Raw genomic sequence first — 21,396 nt, forward strand, 5'->3', positions numbered from 1 at the left:
GAGCATCATCCAGTGAAAATTTCCAGCATGAAACTTCACAAACCACTTTTGACATATTTGGTCACTCAGAGAACCTTCTCCATACACTGCAGAAATCGTTTTTTTGTGTGTTTTAGTTGTGTTTTTACCTTTCTTGAAATAACAAAGCATAATATGCTAAAAATTTTGCTTTTCTTCCATTGTCAATAATAAAACAGCTACAAAAAGTTTGCCAATTTTTTTTTTTTTTAAATGCATGCCAATATGACAGTTGTCATAATACAATCTAACAAAATGTTTTGAATGAAGCTGAAGACTAAGTGCTACTAAAGCCATCTTATGGGAAAATCCTGAACGAACTTTTTGGCCAAGCAACTATATCAAATTATTATGTTGTACACCTGAAACTATTAACTAAATTTTATGTGTCAATTATATTGCAGTGAAGACAATTTAACTTAGATTAATGTAAAGATGCATTGTGTTCTTTAATGGGAAGACAATATCATAAAGCAATGTGTGATATTTTTAAATTATCAAAGAACAAACAGTAAAAATATGGATTATTTTCTGGAACTAGATAAACCAATTTTAAAGTGCACAGGAAAAAATAAATGATCAAAAAGAATGATCTGGAAAATTCTGATGATGAGCAATAAAGGTACTAACTCCTACCAGTGTAAAAATACTATAATGCATCAATCATTAAATTATAGGATTGGCTCATGAAAAGACAGACTAATCAAATAGGAAAGAAAGTCCAGAGACAGACGTGAATACCTATGGGAATTTAGTGAACTGTGAACACTGCACATCAAATCAAACAGTAAAGAAAGACTTTTTAATAAACAGTATTGGGAAACCTGGGTAGCAAGTTGGAATAAATAAGGCAGATTCCATACTGATGCTATGTATCAAGTTAAACAAATAGATCCAAATGGATCAAAGATTTAAATGTAACAAAATGAAATTTAGAAGTATTAGAAAACAGCAAAGGTGGTTTTTATTATAACCTTGGGAAAGTATTTTATCATAACTATTATTTATTTTTATTAAAAAAACAAAAATACAGTTTGTATTTTGGGGTAATTAAAAATGTACAGACCTAACACTAAAAAGAATGAAAAACACATCCAAGATTATCATTCTGTAATTGTTCTGCTTAGCTCTTTTTACTCCAAGTATGTAGTCTTATTTGGAGAATGACAGCTGGTCAAATTTTTGCTTAAGACATTTATCCATACTTAACCAGAGGTTTCAGAGATAATAACACCAGTCAGGTATTCTGAATTATTTTATGTTAAATAGGAGCATTTTCTCAATAGTCTTAACATTTTCTCTTAAGTCACATCTATCTTCTTCCTTAAGAACTACATAAGCTTGTTTTAAATAGTTTAAACACCTGTAATAAACTACAGATTGCTAAAAGTAGAGGTACTCTGGTTAATGCTCAAAATGGTATGGCCAGAGGAAAGCCAGCATTATTAAATATGAACGCAATCCTTATAAATATGAATGCAATCCTTACCAACACAAATTGAACCTTTTTTTTCCCCCAATAAAAAAGCTAGTCCGAAAAAAGGTCTCATTCTTTTTTTTTTTTTAAAGGTCTCATTCTTTTTTTTTTTTAAAGGTCTCATTCTATAAAGATTTATCATTTCTAAATCACAGTGAAAGGAACTTGAATAATTTACCAATTTTGTTTTCTACTATGGGCCTTAAAGATACCTCACTAAAAACTGGTATCTAGCACAACAGAATGACGTGCGCAGAATGTAATATTGTAGCGACATTACTGAGGTTGATTGTTACAGACACATTTCAACTCTGAGTATTAAATGTTACATCCTAATTATTTATATAGAACATTGGTCCAATAACAAAAATAGAGAACAGCAGCTGAAAGTGTAGCTCATTCAATGTTCAGAGATAAAAGGGTTAACCATTCTTTCCACTATTTTCGGCAGATCAGTTCTTTTTTGTCATATTTAAATTTGATGGCGACTGAAGAATTCTGGCATTTTTCCAAGCTACTGTATGAAAAGGATGTTGAAGGCCATCACGATCAGCACACTGCAACATAAGGACTCTTCCGTTCACCAATTCTGGCACACTTCCAAAATATACCCAACAACCCAGTTTTATTTCTGTCCAGGAGGCTGGGTGCCAAGAATTGGATATAAGCATAGGTACATAGAAACAGCAAGATTACAGCCAACAGACTCTGAAAATTGAAAATGGCAGACATAGTGAGGCCGGCAAAGCCCCAGCCGCATCACCCTTCTGGGCCCAGGGCCTATCATAACTATTTAACTGTGACTCAAATTTTGGAAAAGCTAACAGTTAAAAGTAAATATAAGTGAAATCAACACTTCTGCATGTCAAAAATACACCATTAGCAGAGTTAAAAACAAACATAACAAAATAGGCAAGATATCTCCAACTCATAGCACAGACCAAATGCTTACATTCTCAATATACATTAAAAACTTTTAGGAATAGAGAAGAAAATGACTAACTTTATAGAAAAATAACCAAAAGTTATGAATGGACAAGTCACAGAAAAAAAACCAATAGCATAGCCACTAAATCAATAGCATCTAAAATGGTGCTAACTTCACTAGTAAAAATGCGAATTAATATTACTCTGAGATATAACTGCTTAACCATCAGATTGGCAAAATGCAAAAATGTTATAACATGCTGTTGGAGAGGAGGTTATGGAGAAATGGACACTCAAATATTGTTAGTAGGTGCAGAAATAACCATTAGGAAAGAATTTCTGGAATTATCAATCAAAATCTCAGATGCATTTACTCTTGATGTAACTGTCTAAATATTAAGAATCTCATACATATGTATAAGAGATTTATTTTGCTGCTGCGTGTTCTCTGTCATGTCTGACTCTCTGCAACCCCATGGACTATTGCTTGCCAGCCTCCTCTGTCCACAGGATTCTCCAGGGAAGGATTCTGAAGTGGGTAGCCATTTCCTTCTTGAGAGGATCTTCCCAACCCAGGGATCAAACCCACATCTCCTGAGTCTCCAGCATTGGCAGGCAGATTCTTTACCACTGTACCGCCTGGGAAGCCCGTGTATGTGTGTGTGTGTGTGCACATAACATAGGAAGATACAGATATTGTATGTAACATGCATACACATACAAATTTATACACATGTGTGCCTAACTATATATCTGTGCTAATTTGAAATGACGGTTTATTTTTCGCAGAATTGTTTGTAAAAGCAAAAGACTAGAATGCAGCATCCAGCAGTATGGGACTACCTGAATAAATCATGGTATATAAAAAATTCTGCACCCACAAGAATGACTAAGGAATATCTGTATCAACTACTGACTTGGAAATATCTCTAGGATAAATTTTCATGTTAAAAAAAGTGAAGAATTAAAGTGTGTGTATATTTTAGGCTATGTAGTGAAGGAAACACAGGAGAGGCAGGTTCGATCCTTGGGTCAGGAAGATCCCGGAGGAGGAAATGGCAACCCACTCTAGTATCCTTGACCTGGAAACCTCCATGGACAGAGGAGCCTGGCAGGCTGCAGTCCACGGGGGTCACCAAGAGTCAGATACCAATGAGTGAAAGAGCACAAGACAATCTTTATATAAAAATACATTCATATTCGCTTGTTTTTGCATAAAGAAATACTGAAAGCACAACAGGTAAACTAATAAAAAAGGCAATCCAGTGTAGCTGGAGGAAAAAGGTGAGATGGCATAGGTAGGAATGAGACTTCAATAAACTGATATTTTAAATTCAGACGTAAATTGAAGAAAGTAGGGAAAACCGCTAGACCATTCAGGTATGATCGAAATCAATACACCCTTATGATTATATGGTGGAAGTGACAGGTAAATTCAAGGGATTAGATCTGATAGACAGACTGCCTGGAGAACCATGGACAGGCGTTTGTAACATTGTACAGGAGGCAGTGATCAAAATCATCCCCAAGAAGAAGAAATGCAAAAAGGCAAAATGGTTGTCTGAGGAGGCCTTATAAATAGATGAGAAAATAAGAGAAGCAGAACACAAAGGAGGAAAGGAAAGATATATCCATCTGAATGCAGAGTTCCAAAGAATAACAAGCAGAGATAAGAAAGCCTTCCTGGTGATCAATGCAAAGAAATAGAGGAAAATAATAGAATGGGAAAGACTAGAAATCTCTAAGAAAATTAGAGATACCAAGGGAAATTTTCATGCAAAGATGGGCACAATAAAAAACAGAAATGGTATGGACCTAACAGAAGTAGAAGATATTAAGAAGAGGTGGTAAGAATACACAAAAGAACTATACAAAAAGGATCTTAATGACCCAGAAAACCACGATGGTGTGATCACTCAACTAGAGCCAGATGTCCTGGAGTCCAAAGTCAAGTAGGCCTTAGGAAGCATCACTACGAACAAAACTAGTGGAGGTGATGGAATTCCAGCTGAGCTACTTCAAATCCTAAAAGATGATGCTGTGAAAGTGCTGCACTTGATACACCGATAAATTTGGAAAACTCAGCAGTGGCCACGGGACTGGAAAAGGTCAGTTTTCATTCCAATCCCAAAGAAGGGCAAAGCCAAAGAATGTTCAAACACACAATTGTACTCATCTCACACACTAGCAAAATAATGCTCAAGATTTCCAAGCTAGCTTTCAACAGTACATGAACCGAGAACTTCCAGAAGTTCAAGCTGGATTTAGAAAAAGCTGAGGAACCAGAGATCAAATTGTTAACATCTATTGGATCATCAAAAAAGCAAGAGAGTTCCAGAAAAACATCTACTTCTGCTTCACTGACTACACTAAAACTTTTGACTGTGTGGGTCACAACAAACTGTGGAAAATTCTTCAAGAGATGGGAATACCAGATTACCTTATCTGCCTCCTGAGAAATCTGTATAGAGGTCAAGAAGCAACAGCTAGACACAGACATGGAACAGATTGGCTCCAACTTGGGAAAGGAGTACGTTAAGGGTGTGTACTTTCACCCTGCTTATTTAATTTAACTTATATGCAGAATACATCATGTGAAATGCCAGGCTGGATGAAGGACAAGGTGGAATCCAGATTGCCAGGAGAAATAGCAATAACCTCAGATATGCAGATGACACCACCCTTATGGCAGAAAGCAAAGAGGAACTAAAGAGCCTCTTGATGAAGATGAGAGAGGAGAGTGAAAAAGCTGGCTTACTCAACATTCAAAAAACTAAGATCATGGTATCTGGTCCCATCATTTCATGGCAAATAGATAGAGAAATACTGGAAACAGTGACAGACTTTATTTTCTGAGCCTCCAAAACTGCTGCAGATGGTGACTGCAGTCATGAAATTAAAAGATGCTTGCTCCTTGGAAGAAAAGCTATGACAGACCCAGACAGTATATTAAAAAGCAGAGACATTACCTTGCTGACAAAGGTCCATCTAGTTAAAGCTATGGTTTTTCCTGTAGTCATGTATGGATGTGAGAGTTGAGAAAACTTTCATATAAAGAAAACTGAGCGCTGAAGAATTGATGCTTTTGAACTGTGGTGTTGGAGAAGACTCTTGAGAGTCCCTTGGACTGCAAGGAGATCCAACCAGTCCATCCTAAAGGAGATCAGTCCTGAATATCCACTGAAAGACTGATGCTGAAGCTGAAGTTCCAATTCCTTGGCATAGTATCATCAACTCAATGGACATGAATCTGAGCAAACTCTGGGAGATAGTAATGAAGACAGCAGCCTGGTGTGCTGCAGTCCATTGGGCAGCAGGGAGTCAGACATGACTGAGTGACTGAACAACAACAAATTAAATAAATTATAAATAAAATTGACTGCATTTACATAACTTCTTTTCAATAGAAAACTGTTATTTCCTGGAGAAGGAAATGGAAACCCACTCCAATATTCTTGCCTGGGAAATCCCATGGACAGAGAAGCCTGGTGGGCTGCAGTCCATGGGGTTGCAAAGAGTCATATATGACTTAGCAACTGAACTGACTGAATCAAATTAAAATAAATAAAAATATAAAGTTTCCTTAAAACTTCCTGCCAATTTTTAGAGCAAAGATATCTGGATAAACTTTAGCAAAGTAACACAGTTTTAGAGAATTATATGAGGAAATTACCAATCTTTACTTTCAATGTGCCAATCTTTTATTAGGGTATTTTCCTTTTTAGTGGAAACTGAAAACTCAAAAAACTTGACAAAATCAAATTTTAATGAAATCATTTATGTCAGGTACTGAGGATGCAATAAGAATACAAGTTCTTGCTCTCAAGGAGTTGGTGGTCTTATAGGGAAGACCACACACAAAAAAGCATTGATTATGCAGTGTTGCTGCTGGTAAGTCGCTTCAGTCGTGTCCGACTCTGTGCAACCCCATAGACGGCAGCCCACCAGGCTCCCCCGTCCCTGGGATTCTCCAGGCAAGAACACTGGAGTGGGTTGCCATTTCCTTCTCCAATGCATGAAAGTGAAAAGTGAAAGTGAAGTTGCTCAGTCGTGTCCGACCCTTAGCGACCCCATGGCCTGCAGCCTACCATGCTACTCCATCCATGGGATTTTCCAGGCAAGAGTACTGGAGTGGGGTGCCATTGCCTTCTCCAATTATGCAGTGTAAGAGCACCAAAAACTATATGCAACATGTAACATGATTAACTACTTCTTTGCCAAGGCAGTTTTCTTAGAAGAGACAAAAGCCAAAAGTGAAACGAAAGTGTTAGTAGCTCAATCATGTTCAGACTCTGTGGGCTACAGCCTGCACCAGGTTCCTCTGTCAGGGTATTTCCCAGGCAAGAATACTGGACTGGGTAGCCATTCCCTTCTCCAGAGGATCTTCCCACCCCAGGAATCGAATCTCGTTCTCCTTCTTTGCAGGCAGACTCTTTACCGTCTGAGCCACAAGCCAGACTCTAAAGCATGACTAGGAGCTTGAAGAAGGCCCTGGAAGAGCAAGCACAGGCAGCAGCAAGTCCCAGCATCAGAGCTGCGTTGTTATGCTTGTAGGATAAATCTCAAGTTCCTTAGCTTCAAAGCAACCCTTCCCAAGCTGGCTCTGGCCTATCTTTCTTTCCTTATCTCCTACCATCCTGGAGCCCTGGACATGGGTAAGTGTGGCAGGAATTGGAAAGTCAGAAATTGTAGTCAGGAGTTTACTGGCATATGTCTCCTGTAGGGGAGCCCCTGGAGTTGAGGATGTCAGGCGCTCTGAAATAGGAGAATAAGCTGAGCTTATCAACAGAAGACAGCAGGAGTCTGGGTTAGAGAGAAAAACTGTGACCCAAGGAGACTGCACTCAATAAATACTACAGAGCAAAGCCTACGTGAATGTAACTGCAATTACTGAATAGGTACTATTCTAAATGCTGCCCTCAGAGACAATTTTTACCTGCATAAGTCGTGTTACACCCTTATGTAAAATCATTGCTTCTCATTACATTTAAAATGAAATTGAAACTCCTTCATCTGGCCTTCACATTCGGGTCCCACAAACGGTGTGCCCTGCCTGCATCTCTAACCATGCCCTGTGACACACACTCTCTCTTGCAAACGCCTGTAAGGTCCCCTCTGCCTACAAACCTCTCTCCTTCCTTTGCTCCACTGCCTATATCCTACCTGTCTTGCTCCTCTCACTTTAAATGCTTTAAATCCTTTAAATCTCACTTTAAATCCTCAGGCCTTTCCGCCTGACCACCTCTCCACCGTCTAAGTTATACCTATAAATAAACCTTTGTTACCACACCCTATATTTTCTCCCATATTAGATTTTGTAATTATCAGTGTATAGTCAACTTTCTTGCCTCATGAAACTACAAGCTTTATGAGGGAAGGATTTGTTTTGTTGAGTACTCAGAAAAAAATGCCCAGCACAGGGTAAGTAGCAACGATTTGTGAAAAGGATGAGTACATTTAATCTCCATAGCCTTGCAAACACAACTCCCCTTTTTCAGATGTGGAAATTGAGACTCAGGAATGTAATGTGATCTACTCAACATCTCAAAATATGGGTTCAAATCCAAATCCCATGATCCTAAATGCTATATACATTGTCTCCCAAATGAAGAAGGGCTTCTCATGAAAGTAAGAAAAGTCTGGAAGTGGCCTAGGCGGTTAAAGTGAATGACAACCTGCCCCCTGGCTCTGGTTTATGAGGTTAAGGTTATGCACAAAGAGCAGGCTCTGTTTGAGGGGGCTGAAACATGAATAAGGTCTGAAATAAAGATGCCATGGAATATACTCTAAACAGGTAGAGCAAAGTGCATTTGCAAAGGAATAGGGCTTTCAGAGGACCCTGTGGAACTGAATTTGGAGACTGGGCAGCAGTAAGAAAATGGGCTAGGAAAGAGGGTGAGACTTCCAAGTATCCACAGGGATCGAAGAACAGACGGATGTTTCACTGAATGCCGTGAGTACTTAACGAAGCACATGGGGACTTGAAATAAGCAGCTTGGACATGGTTGGAGGGACTGACCGACCAGGAGTATCAGGAAGTACTCAGGCAGTGTGAGGCTACAGTATTCACTACCATCCTTCTCCCTGGACAGACTTCTCCACTAAGATGGCCTGTCTGTCCCTCATCAAGTTCTGGCGTAACCCTTGGTTCCTCTGGAAACTCCTGCTTCACTGCTCTTAGCTGAGCTGTATCCTGCTGCAAGGGCCAGAAGCAAGAAAATAAATCCCAGTCAGTAGCAGGAGTAGAAATGTAGAAATAAAAGGGGGCCAGGGATGGGTTTTTCAGGAGGAGCTGAAAGTTCCTGGGGTATGTTTAACACCATATCTTATGCTCTTGGAAGTGGGTGTAAATCTGGGTTATTATCCTAGACCACTGAAGAATGTGTCAAGCCTAAAAGGAACAGATAGGAACATTTTAAAAAAATCACTGAAGCTCCTGACTTCAGACATATTATAGTGTAGTTTAGAAGATCTACATGTTTACATTATATTCAGAGGTGGATTAAAAGTAATAATTGTACATTTATTGTACCAGTCACTAAAAAGCAAAATATTTAATATTAAGAGTGGCTAAGAAAAATTCTACCTTAAAACTGGAATTCAGATCATCCAAAACAGATATCCCAGGAGGTGTGTAGAGGCAGGCTGATGGCTCCTGAAAGGCGGCAGCCGCGGCCGACTCCCAGCCACCTTTCGCCTAGAGACAGTTGCTAGGCAGTACTAGATTTGCTCATAAATGCACTTTTTACCCAAGGATCAGTATTATGATAACACACATACCCCCTCCCACTCAATTTCTCTGCTCCTGTTTCATTAAAGGCAAGAGACTGATAAATAGTATTGGTGATGGTTAATAGTCTCATGGATACTGAATTGTGCTGGGCTGTTTCCTGGACAAAAACATTATTTTTGCCTCCTAGGAGGATGTAGAAAAGTCTGAAAGCTACCTGATTCATTTGTTCTTAAATTTCTTTGAGTCTGAGTACAAATGCTGTCCAGGGAACAAAATGACGGGATAAAGGATCTGAGACTCATTTTTCTTTCAAGTTCTTTTGTTGATTCATAAATAAGCTAATAATTAATTAATTATTAATACAGATTAATAATTAATCTAAAAGCAACTCATTTAGATTAATGGGAAAGACACAAGAATTTGAACTATGTAAAGAAAACAAAGATGTTTCCATTCTAGAATTTTAAGGTTTTACCTTTGTAAGATGCTAGTGAAGTGCTCAGTAATACAATAAGAGGAAAAAGCATTATTGGCTTTGTTTTTGTGAGGTTGGTTTATTTCTCTTCATCAGTTCTTGTCTCACTGCAACAATAATTTGGAGTGAGACTAAAAGGTGCAGACCAACAGACAAGTTGAAGCTCAGTTCAGCTCAAGCAGACAAATCTTTTATTAATCAGACACTCCCAAAGGAGTCTTCCTATCGATCATCCTTCAATAGGTCATCCTTCCTATCGATCCCGCTTGGCTCCCCCTGTTATCCTTCCAGTCTCCTCCTCTTGGTTATGCCTGGTGCAAAGTAGGGCTTGTGCCCACAGTCAGTCAGTGAAAGGGAATGGAAATGGGCATACCTTAAGGCCGATTGACAACGGTAAGTTATATAACAGCAGGCTATGTTGTCTGTCTTCCCATAATTCAGTCTGTTATAGTTCCCGCCTGTCAATGCAGGAGATGTAAGAGACACTGGTTCGATCCCTAGGTCTGATTCCCTGGAGGAAAGCCCTGCAATCCACTCTGATAGTCTTTCCTGGAGAATCCCATGGACAGAGGAGCCTAGAGGGCTATGATTCATAGGGTTGCACAGAGTCGGACACGACTGATCCCCTGAAGGAAGGAAAGATCCCCTGGAGAAGGGAATGGCTACCCACTCCAGTATTCTTGCCTGGAAATCATCTATTTAAAACCATAAAGCAAAAATAAAGGAGCATGCCAATTCTTTTCATGTCATTTATATATGTCTATTATTTAAATAAAAACTACCTACTCCACCCCCTTTTTCTTACCACTTTTACTTTCCCCAAATCTATGATTTTGTGGGTCAAAATTTGTTTATTTTGTCTTTCTTTACCTAAAGTCCTAATTCTGTAACTTATTTGAATATGCATGTAAACAATTTCATATCCAGGGGTTTTCCCTAGGATCTAAAGTAACATTAACCACCAAGTGAAGATTTTTGTTGTTGTTACAGAAGGAAATAAAATAGAACAATACTCCTTATATTTATTTTAGATATATGTAGAATGCCACATAAAACAGCTCCTTGTAGGTTTCTCTTATCTGTGAACTAGGGCACTAATCATAGATAAGCATTTTTTTAAGGATATTATTAAGGTGCTTTCAGATCACTGTAGTTTATACATATTTAACACAACATGCTTTTTTGTTAATAAAAATTTACATAATGCTACTTTCCAGTATACAACGTATCTTCATTTTTAATACATTACATCTGGAACAATTAATAAACCTCAACAATTAAAGACATTGTTTTCAAAATGATTTTGAGGGTAAAAATATCTCGTCATATATTTTACATAGCTTTATATAAGTAAGAAAGCCTTCCTCCGTGATCAGTGCAGAAATAGAGGAAAACAATAGAATGGGAAAGACTAGAGATCTCTTCAAGAAGATTAGAGATGCCAAGGGAACATTTCATGCAAAGATGGGCTAAATTAAGGGCAGAAATGGTATGGACCTAACAGAAGCAGAAGATATTAAGAAGAGGTGGCAAGAATACACAGAAGAACTGTACAAAAAGATTTTTCATGACCCAGATACTCATGATAGTGTGGTCACTCACACTCACCTACAGCCAGACATCCTGGAATGTGAAGACAAGTGGGCCTTAGAAAGCATCACTATGAACAAAGCTAGTGGAGGTGATGGAATTCCAGTTGAGCTATTTTAAATACTGAAACATGATGCTGTGAAAGTGCTGCACTCAATATGCCAGCAAATTTGGAAAACTCAGCAGTGGCCCAAGGACTGGAAAAGGTCAGTTTTCATTCCAATCCCTAAGAAAGGCAATGCCAAAGAATGCTCAAACTACTGCACAATTGCACTCATCTCACACGCTAGTAAAGTAATGCTCAAAATTCTCCAAGCCAGGCTTCAGCAATACATCAACCGTGAACTTCCAAATGTTCGAGATGGATTTAGAAAAGGCAGAGGAACCAGAGATCAAATTGCCAACATCCACTTGATCATCAAAAAAGCAGGAGAGTTCTAGAAAAACATTTATTTCTGCTTTATTGACTATGTCAAAGCCCTTGACTGTGTGTATCACAATAAACTGTGAAAATTCTGAAAGAGATGGGAATACCAGACCACCTGACCTGCCTCTTGAGAAACCTGTATGCAGGTCAGGAAGCAACAGTTAGAACTGGACATGGAACAACAGACTGGTTCCAAATAGGAAAAGGAGTACATCAGGGCTGTATATTGTCACCCTGCTTACTTAACTTAAATGCAGAGTACATCATGAGAAATGCTGGGCTAGAGGAAGCACAAGCTGGAATCAAGATTGCTGGGAAAAATATCAATAACCTCAGATATGCAGATGACACCACCCTTATGGCAGAAAGTGAAGGACTAAAGAGCCTCTTGATGAAAGTGAAAGTGGAGAGTGAAAAAGTTGGCTTAAAGCTCAACATTCAGAAAACTAAGATCATGGCATCCGGTCCCATCACTTCATGGGAAATAGATGCGGAAACAGTGGAAACAGTGTCAGACTTTATTTTTTGGGCTCCAAAATCACTGCAGATGGTGATTGCAGCCATGAAATTAAAACAATGCTTACTCCTTGGAAGGAAAGTTATGACCAACCTAGATAGCATATTAAAAAAGCAGAGACATTACTTTGCCAACAAAGGTCCGTCTAGTCAAGGTGATAGTTTTCCCAGTGGTCATGTATGGATGTGAGAGTTGGACTGTGAAGAAGGCTGAGCACTGAAGAGTTGATGCTTTTGAACTGTGGTGTTGGAGAAGCCTCTGGGGGTCCCTTGGACTGCAAGGAGATTCAACCAGTCCATCCTAAAGGTGATCAGTCCTGGGTGTTCATTGGAAGGACTGATGTTGAAGCTGAAACTGCAATACTTTGGCCACCTGATGCAAAGAGCTGACTCATTTGAAAAGACCCTGATGCTGCGAAAGATTGAGGGCAGGAGGAGAAGGGGACGACAGAAGATGAGATAGCTGGATGGCATCACTGACTCGATGGACATGGGTTTGGGTGGACTCCAGGAGTTGGTGATGGACAGGGAGGCCTGGCGTGCTGCGGTTCATGGGGTTGCAAAGTCTCGGACATGACTGAGTGACTGAACTGAACTGAATCTTAGCCTTTCAACTGTCCAACAAGCCTCTGCCCTAGTCACCCTATTCCCTCCTCAAAGCTCCTGGCACCTAACAGATGTGATCCTTGATTTTCTCTGTCCCTCTTCAAACCTTCATTACTGCCTCTAAGTTTGTTTTACCTGAAAAACTCATAAGGTTTTTGTCTCTAATCATTTCCGAATTTAGTTATCCCATAAAACTATTCTGAATTCCCATTCCTCCATAAAGCCTCCTCAATTTTTCACACTCCACTAATAGAACACCCTCAATTAGTAACGTAAGTTTTTTTTAATTGAAGTATAATTGATTTACAATGTGCTAATTTCTGCTGTACAGGGCAGTGATTTCTGCTGAATCACAGCAGTGATTCAGTTATATTAATACATGTATGTATCTTTTTCCATTATGGAAGATATAATACACATTGGCTATATATGTATTATATATATATAGGATATTATATACATATAGTACATCTGTCCTCTTCAATTATGGTTTATCACAGATATTAAATATAGTTCCCTGTGCTATACAGTAAAATCTTGTTGTTTATCCACGCTATATACACCAGTCTGCATCCGCTAGTCTCAAAGTCCCACTCCAACACTCCCTCTTCCCCCTCTGTCTTGGCAATCACATGTCTGTTCCCTGTCTGTGAGTCTGTTTTGTAAGTAAGTTCATTTGTGTTGTATTTTAGATTTCACATATACTCACTCGTAACTTTCAAGTCAGTTGGCACCACCATATGTTCTAGAATGTTATCAGTCAAGAATCTTAACTCATAATGAGAGCTGATACTTACATAGTGCTTATTCTGTCTCAAGTGCCAATCTACTTTATCTATAATAAACTCAGTTATAAACATCAACTTTTTGAAGAAGAAACTATTAAAATTCCTATTTTCAAGTGAGGAAATTGGGGCACAAAGAGGCTGTATAATCTGCCCACTTAGTAAGTGGCAGAATTGGGAAACAAATCCAGACACAATGGTTCCATAGTCCATATGCCCTAAACCACTAACCCTTACTACAGGTTTCCTTCAGTTCAAAAATTCCTATACAATATCTAGATCACCCTCATCATCTGATCAAAGAGAAACAAAGGAGGAGAGATATTCAGTTACAAAAAGTTACATAAAGCAGTGTTTATCAAAACTGAATATGCTGTGAATCACCTATGGGTCTTTTAAAATGCAGATTCTAATTTAGTTGATATAAGATGTAGACTGCGATTATACATTTTTAACAAGTCCCCCCATGATGCTGACTTCACTGGTCCATGTATTTCACACCAAGTGACAAGAACAAAGAGAAATGTAAGCTGAGACTGGAACTCAGTTTTGACTTATTCCCTTCACTCTTATCCCAAACATTATGCTAATAGTTAAGGAGGAAGAAAAATGTGACTAAGAGAATTTACTGGGACAAATTTTTCTTCGTTTTCAATCATCTTCTTGCTGATCATGAAAGGCAAAGTACAGTTTATGATGCTTTTTTCCACATACATTTTAATTTTGTAGTAGTATAAAAAATACATTTAGGGACTTTGCTTGTGGTCCAGTGGTTAAGAATCCACCTTGCAATGCAAGGGACATGAGTTCAATCCCTGGTCAGGGAACTAAGACCCCACACGCCACGGTGCAACTAAGCCTGTGCACCACAATGAAAGATCATGCCACAACTAAGACCCAACATAATCAAATAAATTAATTTTTTTTACAAAGTACATTTACACAGGGCAAAGCTTTACCGGTTCTCTCAGATCTGCCTGAGCACTGAGCTTGTCCAAGATTTATCATCTATACATTTACTATTCATTTCTCTATCCCATTGATTTGTTGCTCTGGGTAGTGCCTTGGGGATATGGGATTGAAGGCGGAAAGAGTATGTGGTAGGAAAACAAGCTCTCCAAGATACCAGAAAGCTGGAGTCTGGACACCACTTGTGAATATTTGGGCATTCAGTCTAGTTTTTCCTCTGAATGAGTTCATCACCGAGTTAGACTAGAAAACCAGAGTCCCAGATGTCAATTTTTTTTTTTTTTTTTTTACAATGGGGTATATATTTCCTAAAGAAAAGTGAAAGTCGCTCAGTCATGTCTGACTCTTTGCGACCCCATGGACTATACAGTCCATGGAATTTTCCAGGCCAGAATACTGGAGTGGGTAACCCTTCCCTTCTCCAGGCGATCTTCCTAACCCAGGGATTGAACCCAGGTCTCCTGCATTGTGGGCAGATTCTTTACCAGCTGAGCCACAAGGGAAGCCTAAGAATACTGGAATGGGCAGCCTATCCTTTCTCCAATGGATCTTCTTAACCCAGGAATTGAACTGGGGTCTCCTGCATTGCAGGCGAATTCTTTACCAACTGAGCTTTCAGGGAAGCCCATATATTTCCTAAGGGCTTCCTAAATAGTGATATATGCCCTTGGTATACAAAGCACAAGACAAAATTAAGCTTTCCAGATCTGGAAAGACTTGCCTCGTGCAGCTGGTGTTAGCAGTTGTAAATCCCTCTTTTCAGGAGCTCTGGTGGCCAAGAGAAGCTGCACTGAGGTAAGCCAGGAAATGTGGCCAGCTGGTTTCCATTAAGTGTGTGTGACCTTAGCCAAATACACAAATATGTCAGAACTGGAGGAGAGTGTGTGTGTTCTCTTTCTAGCCATCTATTACTATTTAGGGGCTTCCCTGGTGGCTCTAATTTATTTAACTAATATGCAGAGCACATTTTGAGAAATGCTGGGCTGGATGAGTTACAAGCTGGAATCAAGATAGGCAGGAGAAACATCAATAACCTTTGGTATGTGGATGATACCACTCTAATGGCAGAAAGTGAAGAGGAACTAAAAAGCCCCTTGATGAGAGTGATGGAGGAGAGTGAAAGAGCCAGCTTAAAACTAAATATTAAAAACTAAGATCATGCCATCTGGTCCCATCAATGGCAAATAGAAGGGGAAAAGGTAGAAATAGCGACAGATTTCCTCTTCTTGGAGTCTAAAATCACTGCAGATGGTGACTGAAGCCATGAAATCAGAAGATGATTGCTTCTTGGCAAGAAAGCTATGACAAACCTAGATAGTGTGTTAAAAAGGAAAGACATCATTTTGCAAGAAAAGTCCGTATAAGCAAGGTTATGGTCTTTCCAGTAGTCCTGTACAGCTGTGAGAGCTAGACAATCAATAAAGAAGACATAACACTGAAAAATTGGTGCTTTTGAACTGTTGGAGAAGACCCTTGAGAATCCCCTGGACAGCAAGGAGATCAATCCTGAATACTCACTTGAAGGACTGATGCTGAAGCGATACTTTGGTTACTTGATGTGAACAGCTGACTCATCGGAAAAGATCCTGATGCTGGGCAAGATTGAAGGCAGAAGGAGAAGAGGGTGACAGAGGATGAGATGGCTGGATGGCATCACTGATATAATGGACATGAACTTGGGCAAACTCTGGGAGATGGCAAAGGACAGGGAGGCCTGGCATGCTGCAGTCCTTGGGGTTGTGAAGAGTTGGGCATGACTTGGCAACTGAACAACTGTTGGCTTAGATGGTAAAGAATCTGCCTGCAATGCAGGTTTGATTCCTGAGTTGGGAAGATCCCCTGGAGGAAGGGAATAGCTACCCACTCCAGTATTCTTGCCTGGAAATCATCTATTTAAATCCATAAAGTAAAAAAGAGGAGCATGCCAATTCTTTTCATGTCATTTATATATGTCTATTATTTATTTATTTATTTGTATTTGTATATGTCTATTATTTAAATAAAAATTACCTACTCCACCCCTTTTTCTTACAACTTTTGTCCTTCCCAAATTTATGATTTTGTGGGTCAAAATTTGTTAGCTTTGTCTTTCTTTATCTAAACTCCTAATTCTGTAACTTCTAATATGCATGTAAACAATTCCATATCCAGGAGCTTTTCCTATGGATCTAAAGTAACATTAACCACCAAGTGAAGATTTTGTTGTTAGAGAAGGAAATAAAATAGCACAATACTCCTTATATTTATTTTTGATACATTTAGAATCCCACATAAAATAGTTCTTTGAGAGCTGAAAAATAAACCGTGTAGATTTTGCTTATATATGAGAATTAGGGCATTATTCAAGGATAAGCATTTCTTTTTTTAAAAAAAGGATACCATTAAGGTGCTTTCAGATCACTGTAGCTTACACATATTTAACACAACATGATTTTTTGTTAATAAAAATTTATATAATCACACTTTGCAGTATACAATGTATCCTCATTTTTAATACATTACTTCAAGAACAATTAATAAACATGAATTATTAAAGACATGGCTTTAAAAAAGATTTTGAGGGTAAAACTGTCTCATGTCATACATTTTACATAGCTTTCTGTAAGTATTTATTGAAAATAAATAGCTTTGAAACCTGTTGTGCTATTTTATTAACTTGCCTCCTCATTCCACAGTATAATTAAGTGTCTTGGGGAGGGGAGACTTATTTTTTTGCCCTCAATATTTCATTAATTAGTTTACAGAAAGATGTTTTACCCATAAACTTTTTAAAATTAAGATACAATTGATCTGCGATAATATATTAGTGTCAAGTGTACAATGTAACAGAGTCAAAATTTTTATGGATTATACTCCATTTATAGCTATTATAAAATATTGGCTATATTCTCTGTGCTGTACAATATATCCTTGTGTCTTATTTAGTTTGTGCCTCTTAATCTCCCACCCCTATCTTGCTCTTCTCCCCTACTCTCTCCCCACTGGGAACCACTAGTTTGTCATCTATATCTTTGAGTCTGTTTATTTTTATGATATTCTCTAGTTTATTTTTTAGATTCTACATTAAGTGATAGCATACAGTACTTATCTCTCTCTGTCTGACTTATTTCACTAAGCATAACATCCTCCAGTTCCATTCATGTTGTTGCAAGTCCCATTAACTTTCATTAATAGCAGATTGCCTTTAGAGTGCCATGTCAGGCACTGTGTTCTTTGTGTAACAGACTTCTCAACATATATCCCAAAAAAGGAGTAGGAAAAGAGAAAGCTCTCTCGGATAACTCACTATTCCAGCACTGATTCCTGCATCAAGTACAGAGGCTGATTTCTTGCTTCACCATCCCCCACCCCCCGTTTAAGTCAAGTCCTTGTCAGCTGTGTTAAAGAGCACAAGAGAATCTAACACCATTTCATTAAGGTGGCTTTGGAGACCAAAAAAAAAACCCTTTGAATTATGTGGAGGACATCATTTCACTGACAGAGGGGCTTCGTGTACTCAACATACTTCACTAAGTTTTGTAATTGTGAGCTATCTGCTTTTGGCAATGCTACAGAGTCATATATTCCAAACTTAGGAGAATATAAATTTGAAAGAATTAAGACATCTTCTAAAAATACACTTGAATTAAATGTGGAAGACTTGAGGTGAAGAAAGAATTTAAAAGCTAATGATATTATCTCTTGATAACCTTTACAAAAGCACAAGACTGATTTATAACATGAGGAATAAGCAGACTTCACACCCAAATATGAAGTTTTTCAGAAAAAGATTTTGGAGGAGCAAACAAAGAAAAAAGAATCATAGCTACAGTTTTGCAGGTAAAATAAATCTATATAAAAGGAACGTTAAGGGACTTCCCTGGTATTCTAGTGATTAAGACTCCAAGCTTCCACTACAGATGAGCTGGGTTCCATCCCTGTTCAGGGAACTAAGATCCTGAAAGCCACGTGACACAGCCAAATCATCAACAGTGAAAACCCCAGGGCTGCAAAAAGCGGAACATTATCATGAGAATGATATCTAGTATCGTGTTACATGAAAATTTTATTTGGATTACAGATAGTGTAATCTCTTCAATCACAAAGATAAAAGCAACTAAAAGTCTGCTGTAAAGTAGAACTGATTAAACAAGCAAATAGGAGAAATTAGTCCACTGGTCCTGTTACTGCCTCTTTTTTAAAATTATTTTTTTCCAGCTTAAAATTTTTTTTATTTAAACTTTTCTTTAGATTTATTCTTTCTTTCTTTCTTTCTTTTTTTTTTTTTACTGGAGTATATTTGATTTACAATGTTGTGTTCCTGCATCTTTAAAGACACAAAGTGTAATGTAATCAGAAGCTTCAGACCCTGTAGAAAATGCTACATCCAGTGAACAGCTTCAGGAATCTGATTAAAGTCATCCTTTCTCTGTTTCTAGCCCACTTACAACATAATTTGAAGGTCAGTCTACACAAGAAAGGCACCAGGACACTTGTCTGTGTGTGTGTTCCCACTCTGAATTCAAAGGCAGCATTCATCAATGGCCCAGCCACTTCTTACAATAACAGACTCACCACTAGGCTGCAGTCTTGGCTCAACCCCTCCTTTGAGAACAAATTATTGTGCATAAAATAAATAAACTACAAGGATATATCGTACAACACAGAGAATACAATCAATATTTTATAGTAACTATAAATGGAATATAAGCTTTAAACGCTGTGACTTACTATGTTGCACACCTGAAACATATAATGCTGCACATCAATTACAGCTCAAAAAATAATCCATTCATAAGCAGTTAACCATTTAGTGGTTTAACACATATTATTTTTCTCTTGTGACAAAAGCTGACACAAGACACATTCAGTTTAACAATCAGTTCACTGGCCCATCCAAATGCCATGCAGAGTGTTTTTCAAGAGCATCAAAACTCACATATTGCCTGTCAAAATGTTCCCACTCATCAGCAGGCAGCCTCCTTAAGAACTTTGTTCAATTACAAGCGGATAATCATGTAGCTCCCCATATCATTCCTTGGGTACTTTAAGCCTCTAGTTTCAATGTAGAACAAATGGTTAAATAACAAGTACATAACTATCCTCCTCTTTGTTCCATTGCTTATACTGGGTCTTGAGATCTTCATGTAAGGCCATGGAGGTTGACTCCTTTGAAAAGTCCACCTGTCGGTAATTGCTGTCAGCACTTGCACTAGTATTTTCCCCAAAAAACTTCAGGTAATATTCATTCTTTAATCCCTAAAGGCGTATTTTTAAAGGAATATGACACTTCTCATTTTAAAAGAGAAAATCCAGAAATAAAACAGGGAAGCAAAACAATAATTTATTATTTGTAATGCATTTGAATTCTTTTGAATATTTTCTAATGGAAGTGCCTGTAAATGTATTCCACAAATGACTCAGTTCTGTGGGTGTTTTAGGGTGGAGGAAATAGCTATCACAAACTTTTCTGGAGAAAATACTGAGAAAAAGCCTTTAGGTGAACCTGTTTCTGTTTTCCTGGCTTTGGCCTGGAAATGGGAAGAGTGTTCAGTAAGCAAGAAAATGCCAAAGGCAGGGCAGGGAAAACAGCTCTTTTCTACCCCCATTTTCTGGAAACAAGTTCTCTCTGCACGGCCCCCCTGCCAGCCCCCACCCTCGCCAAGCTTGGGCAGACAGACAGAAGCTAAGAGGTTAGCTTTCTGGGTTGAGAAACTTATCAGATGGTAGCCATGGGCAGGGAAGATGACCATCCTCAGAAGCTGGCTTTCTCAGGCAGGACTAAATGGCAGCCACAATTTTCAGAGGGGAGCTTGCTCACTCAAAGTGTGCCCCCATATTGGGCAGTGTCAGCATCACCACTGGCTTAGAGCTTGTTAGAAATTTAAATTCTTAGGCCCTTCCCTGGTTTTGGTGGTTTAGTTGCTAAATCATGTCCAACTCTTGTGACCCCATGGACTGTAGCCTGACAGGCTCCACTGTCTATGAGATTCTCTAGGCAAGAATACTGGAGTGGGTTGTCATTCCCTTCTCCAGGGGGTCTTCCCAACCCAGGAATCGAATCCGGGTCTCCTGCATTGCAGGCAGATTCTTTACCAACTGAGCTACAAGGGAAGCCCTAGGCCCTAACCTAAATCTACTTAATTAGAATATCTGGGGTTGAAACTTATAGCTTACTATGAACGATGTTGGATTCGTGATCTCCGAAGAAAAAGATTTAGCTTCGGGACCAGACACCAAGCTTGATCACTCAAGAGCTTTTGTGTAGCAGAGTTTTATTAAAGTGAGAAAGGGACTGAGAAAGCTTCTGGCATAGACATCAGAAGGGGGATGGAGAGTGCCCCCCTTGCTAGTCTAAGCAAGGGAGTTATATACATTTTTAATGGGTTGTTACAATAAATCAAAAGAATGTCTCAAGATTATAAAGATCTTACTAGACCTACTCCCATAATTTACATTTTAAGATAACAGGATTAGCCAGAAGGTTTTCAGGAAGGAGAAACTGTCCTCAAGCAGGATACATTGTTGTTATATAATCCTTAGTACAGTACAGAGTTTAAACTGAGTTGATTGTTCTGAAAGCATCAGTTCCGAGTTTAAAGAAAAAAATGTTTTATGTGACTAAGGCTAAGGAATGTAGAGAAGGAAAAAAAAAAAAAAGATGTTTGTTTTTCACTCCTCCTTGAGAATTCCAGACCCCATCTCCATTTTGACCGCCCCAGACCCCTTTCTTCTCCTCGGGGTCCCCGGACTTCTTATCAACCTGCCTAGGAATTGATTCTCTTAAAATCAAGGAATCTGCATTTTGATAAGCTCTACAGATGACTGATTCATGTTAAAGCTTGAGAAGCCCTGGTCCATAGCCATTGGAAGCCTAAAAGTGAGGCTGAGTCT

At 38.6% G+C, this 21,396-nt stretch overlaps 2 protein-coding genes across 5 annotated transcripts in view; both read right to left on the reverse strand.

Moving 5' to 3' along the window:
• The window catches only part of C2H2orf88 (chromosome 2 C2orf88 homolog), a 79,446-nt gene extending 65,899 nt beyond the window's left edge, over positions 1-13,547 (reverse strand). For 2 of the 4 annotated variants that reach the window (XR_009739468.1, XR_009739470.1), the window contains exon 1: positions 9,009-9,278. The gene's annotated coding sequence lies outside the window, so the exon portion shown is untranslated. Of the gene's footprint in view, positions 1-9,008; positions 9,279-13,478 lie in introns of those variants that run through there. The other 2 variants (XR_009739471.1, XM_061432834.1) reach the window with 2 other exon arrangements.
• LOC133235356 (protein kish-A-like) lies at positions 1,614-2,286 on the reverse strand. The gene has a single exon (XM_061396807.1). It carries the CDS (start codon positions 2,225-2,227, stop codon positions 2,045-2,047), a length of 183 nt encoding a protein of 60 aa, XP_061252791.1. The 5' UTR covers positions 2,228-2,286; the 3' UTR covers positions 1,614-2,044.
• Positions 13,548-21,396: the final 7,849 nt, after the last annotated feature.

This window comes from Bos javanicus, chromosome 2 (genome assembly GCF_032452875.1).
Source record: "Bos javanicus breed banteng chromosome 2, ARS-OSU_banteng_1.0, whole genome shotgun sequence".
NCBI classification, from domain to species: domain Eukaryota; kingdom Metazoa; phylum Chordata; class Mammalia; order Artiodactyla; family Bovidae; genus Bos; species Bos javanicus.

Excerpts from the sequence above, each read along its gene's own strand:
- LOC133235356 (XM_061396807.1), bottom strand. The coding sequence starts at position 2,227 with ATGTCTGCCATTTTCAATTTTCAGAGTCTGTTGGCTGTAATCTTGCTG.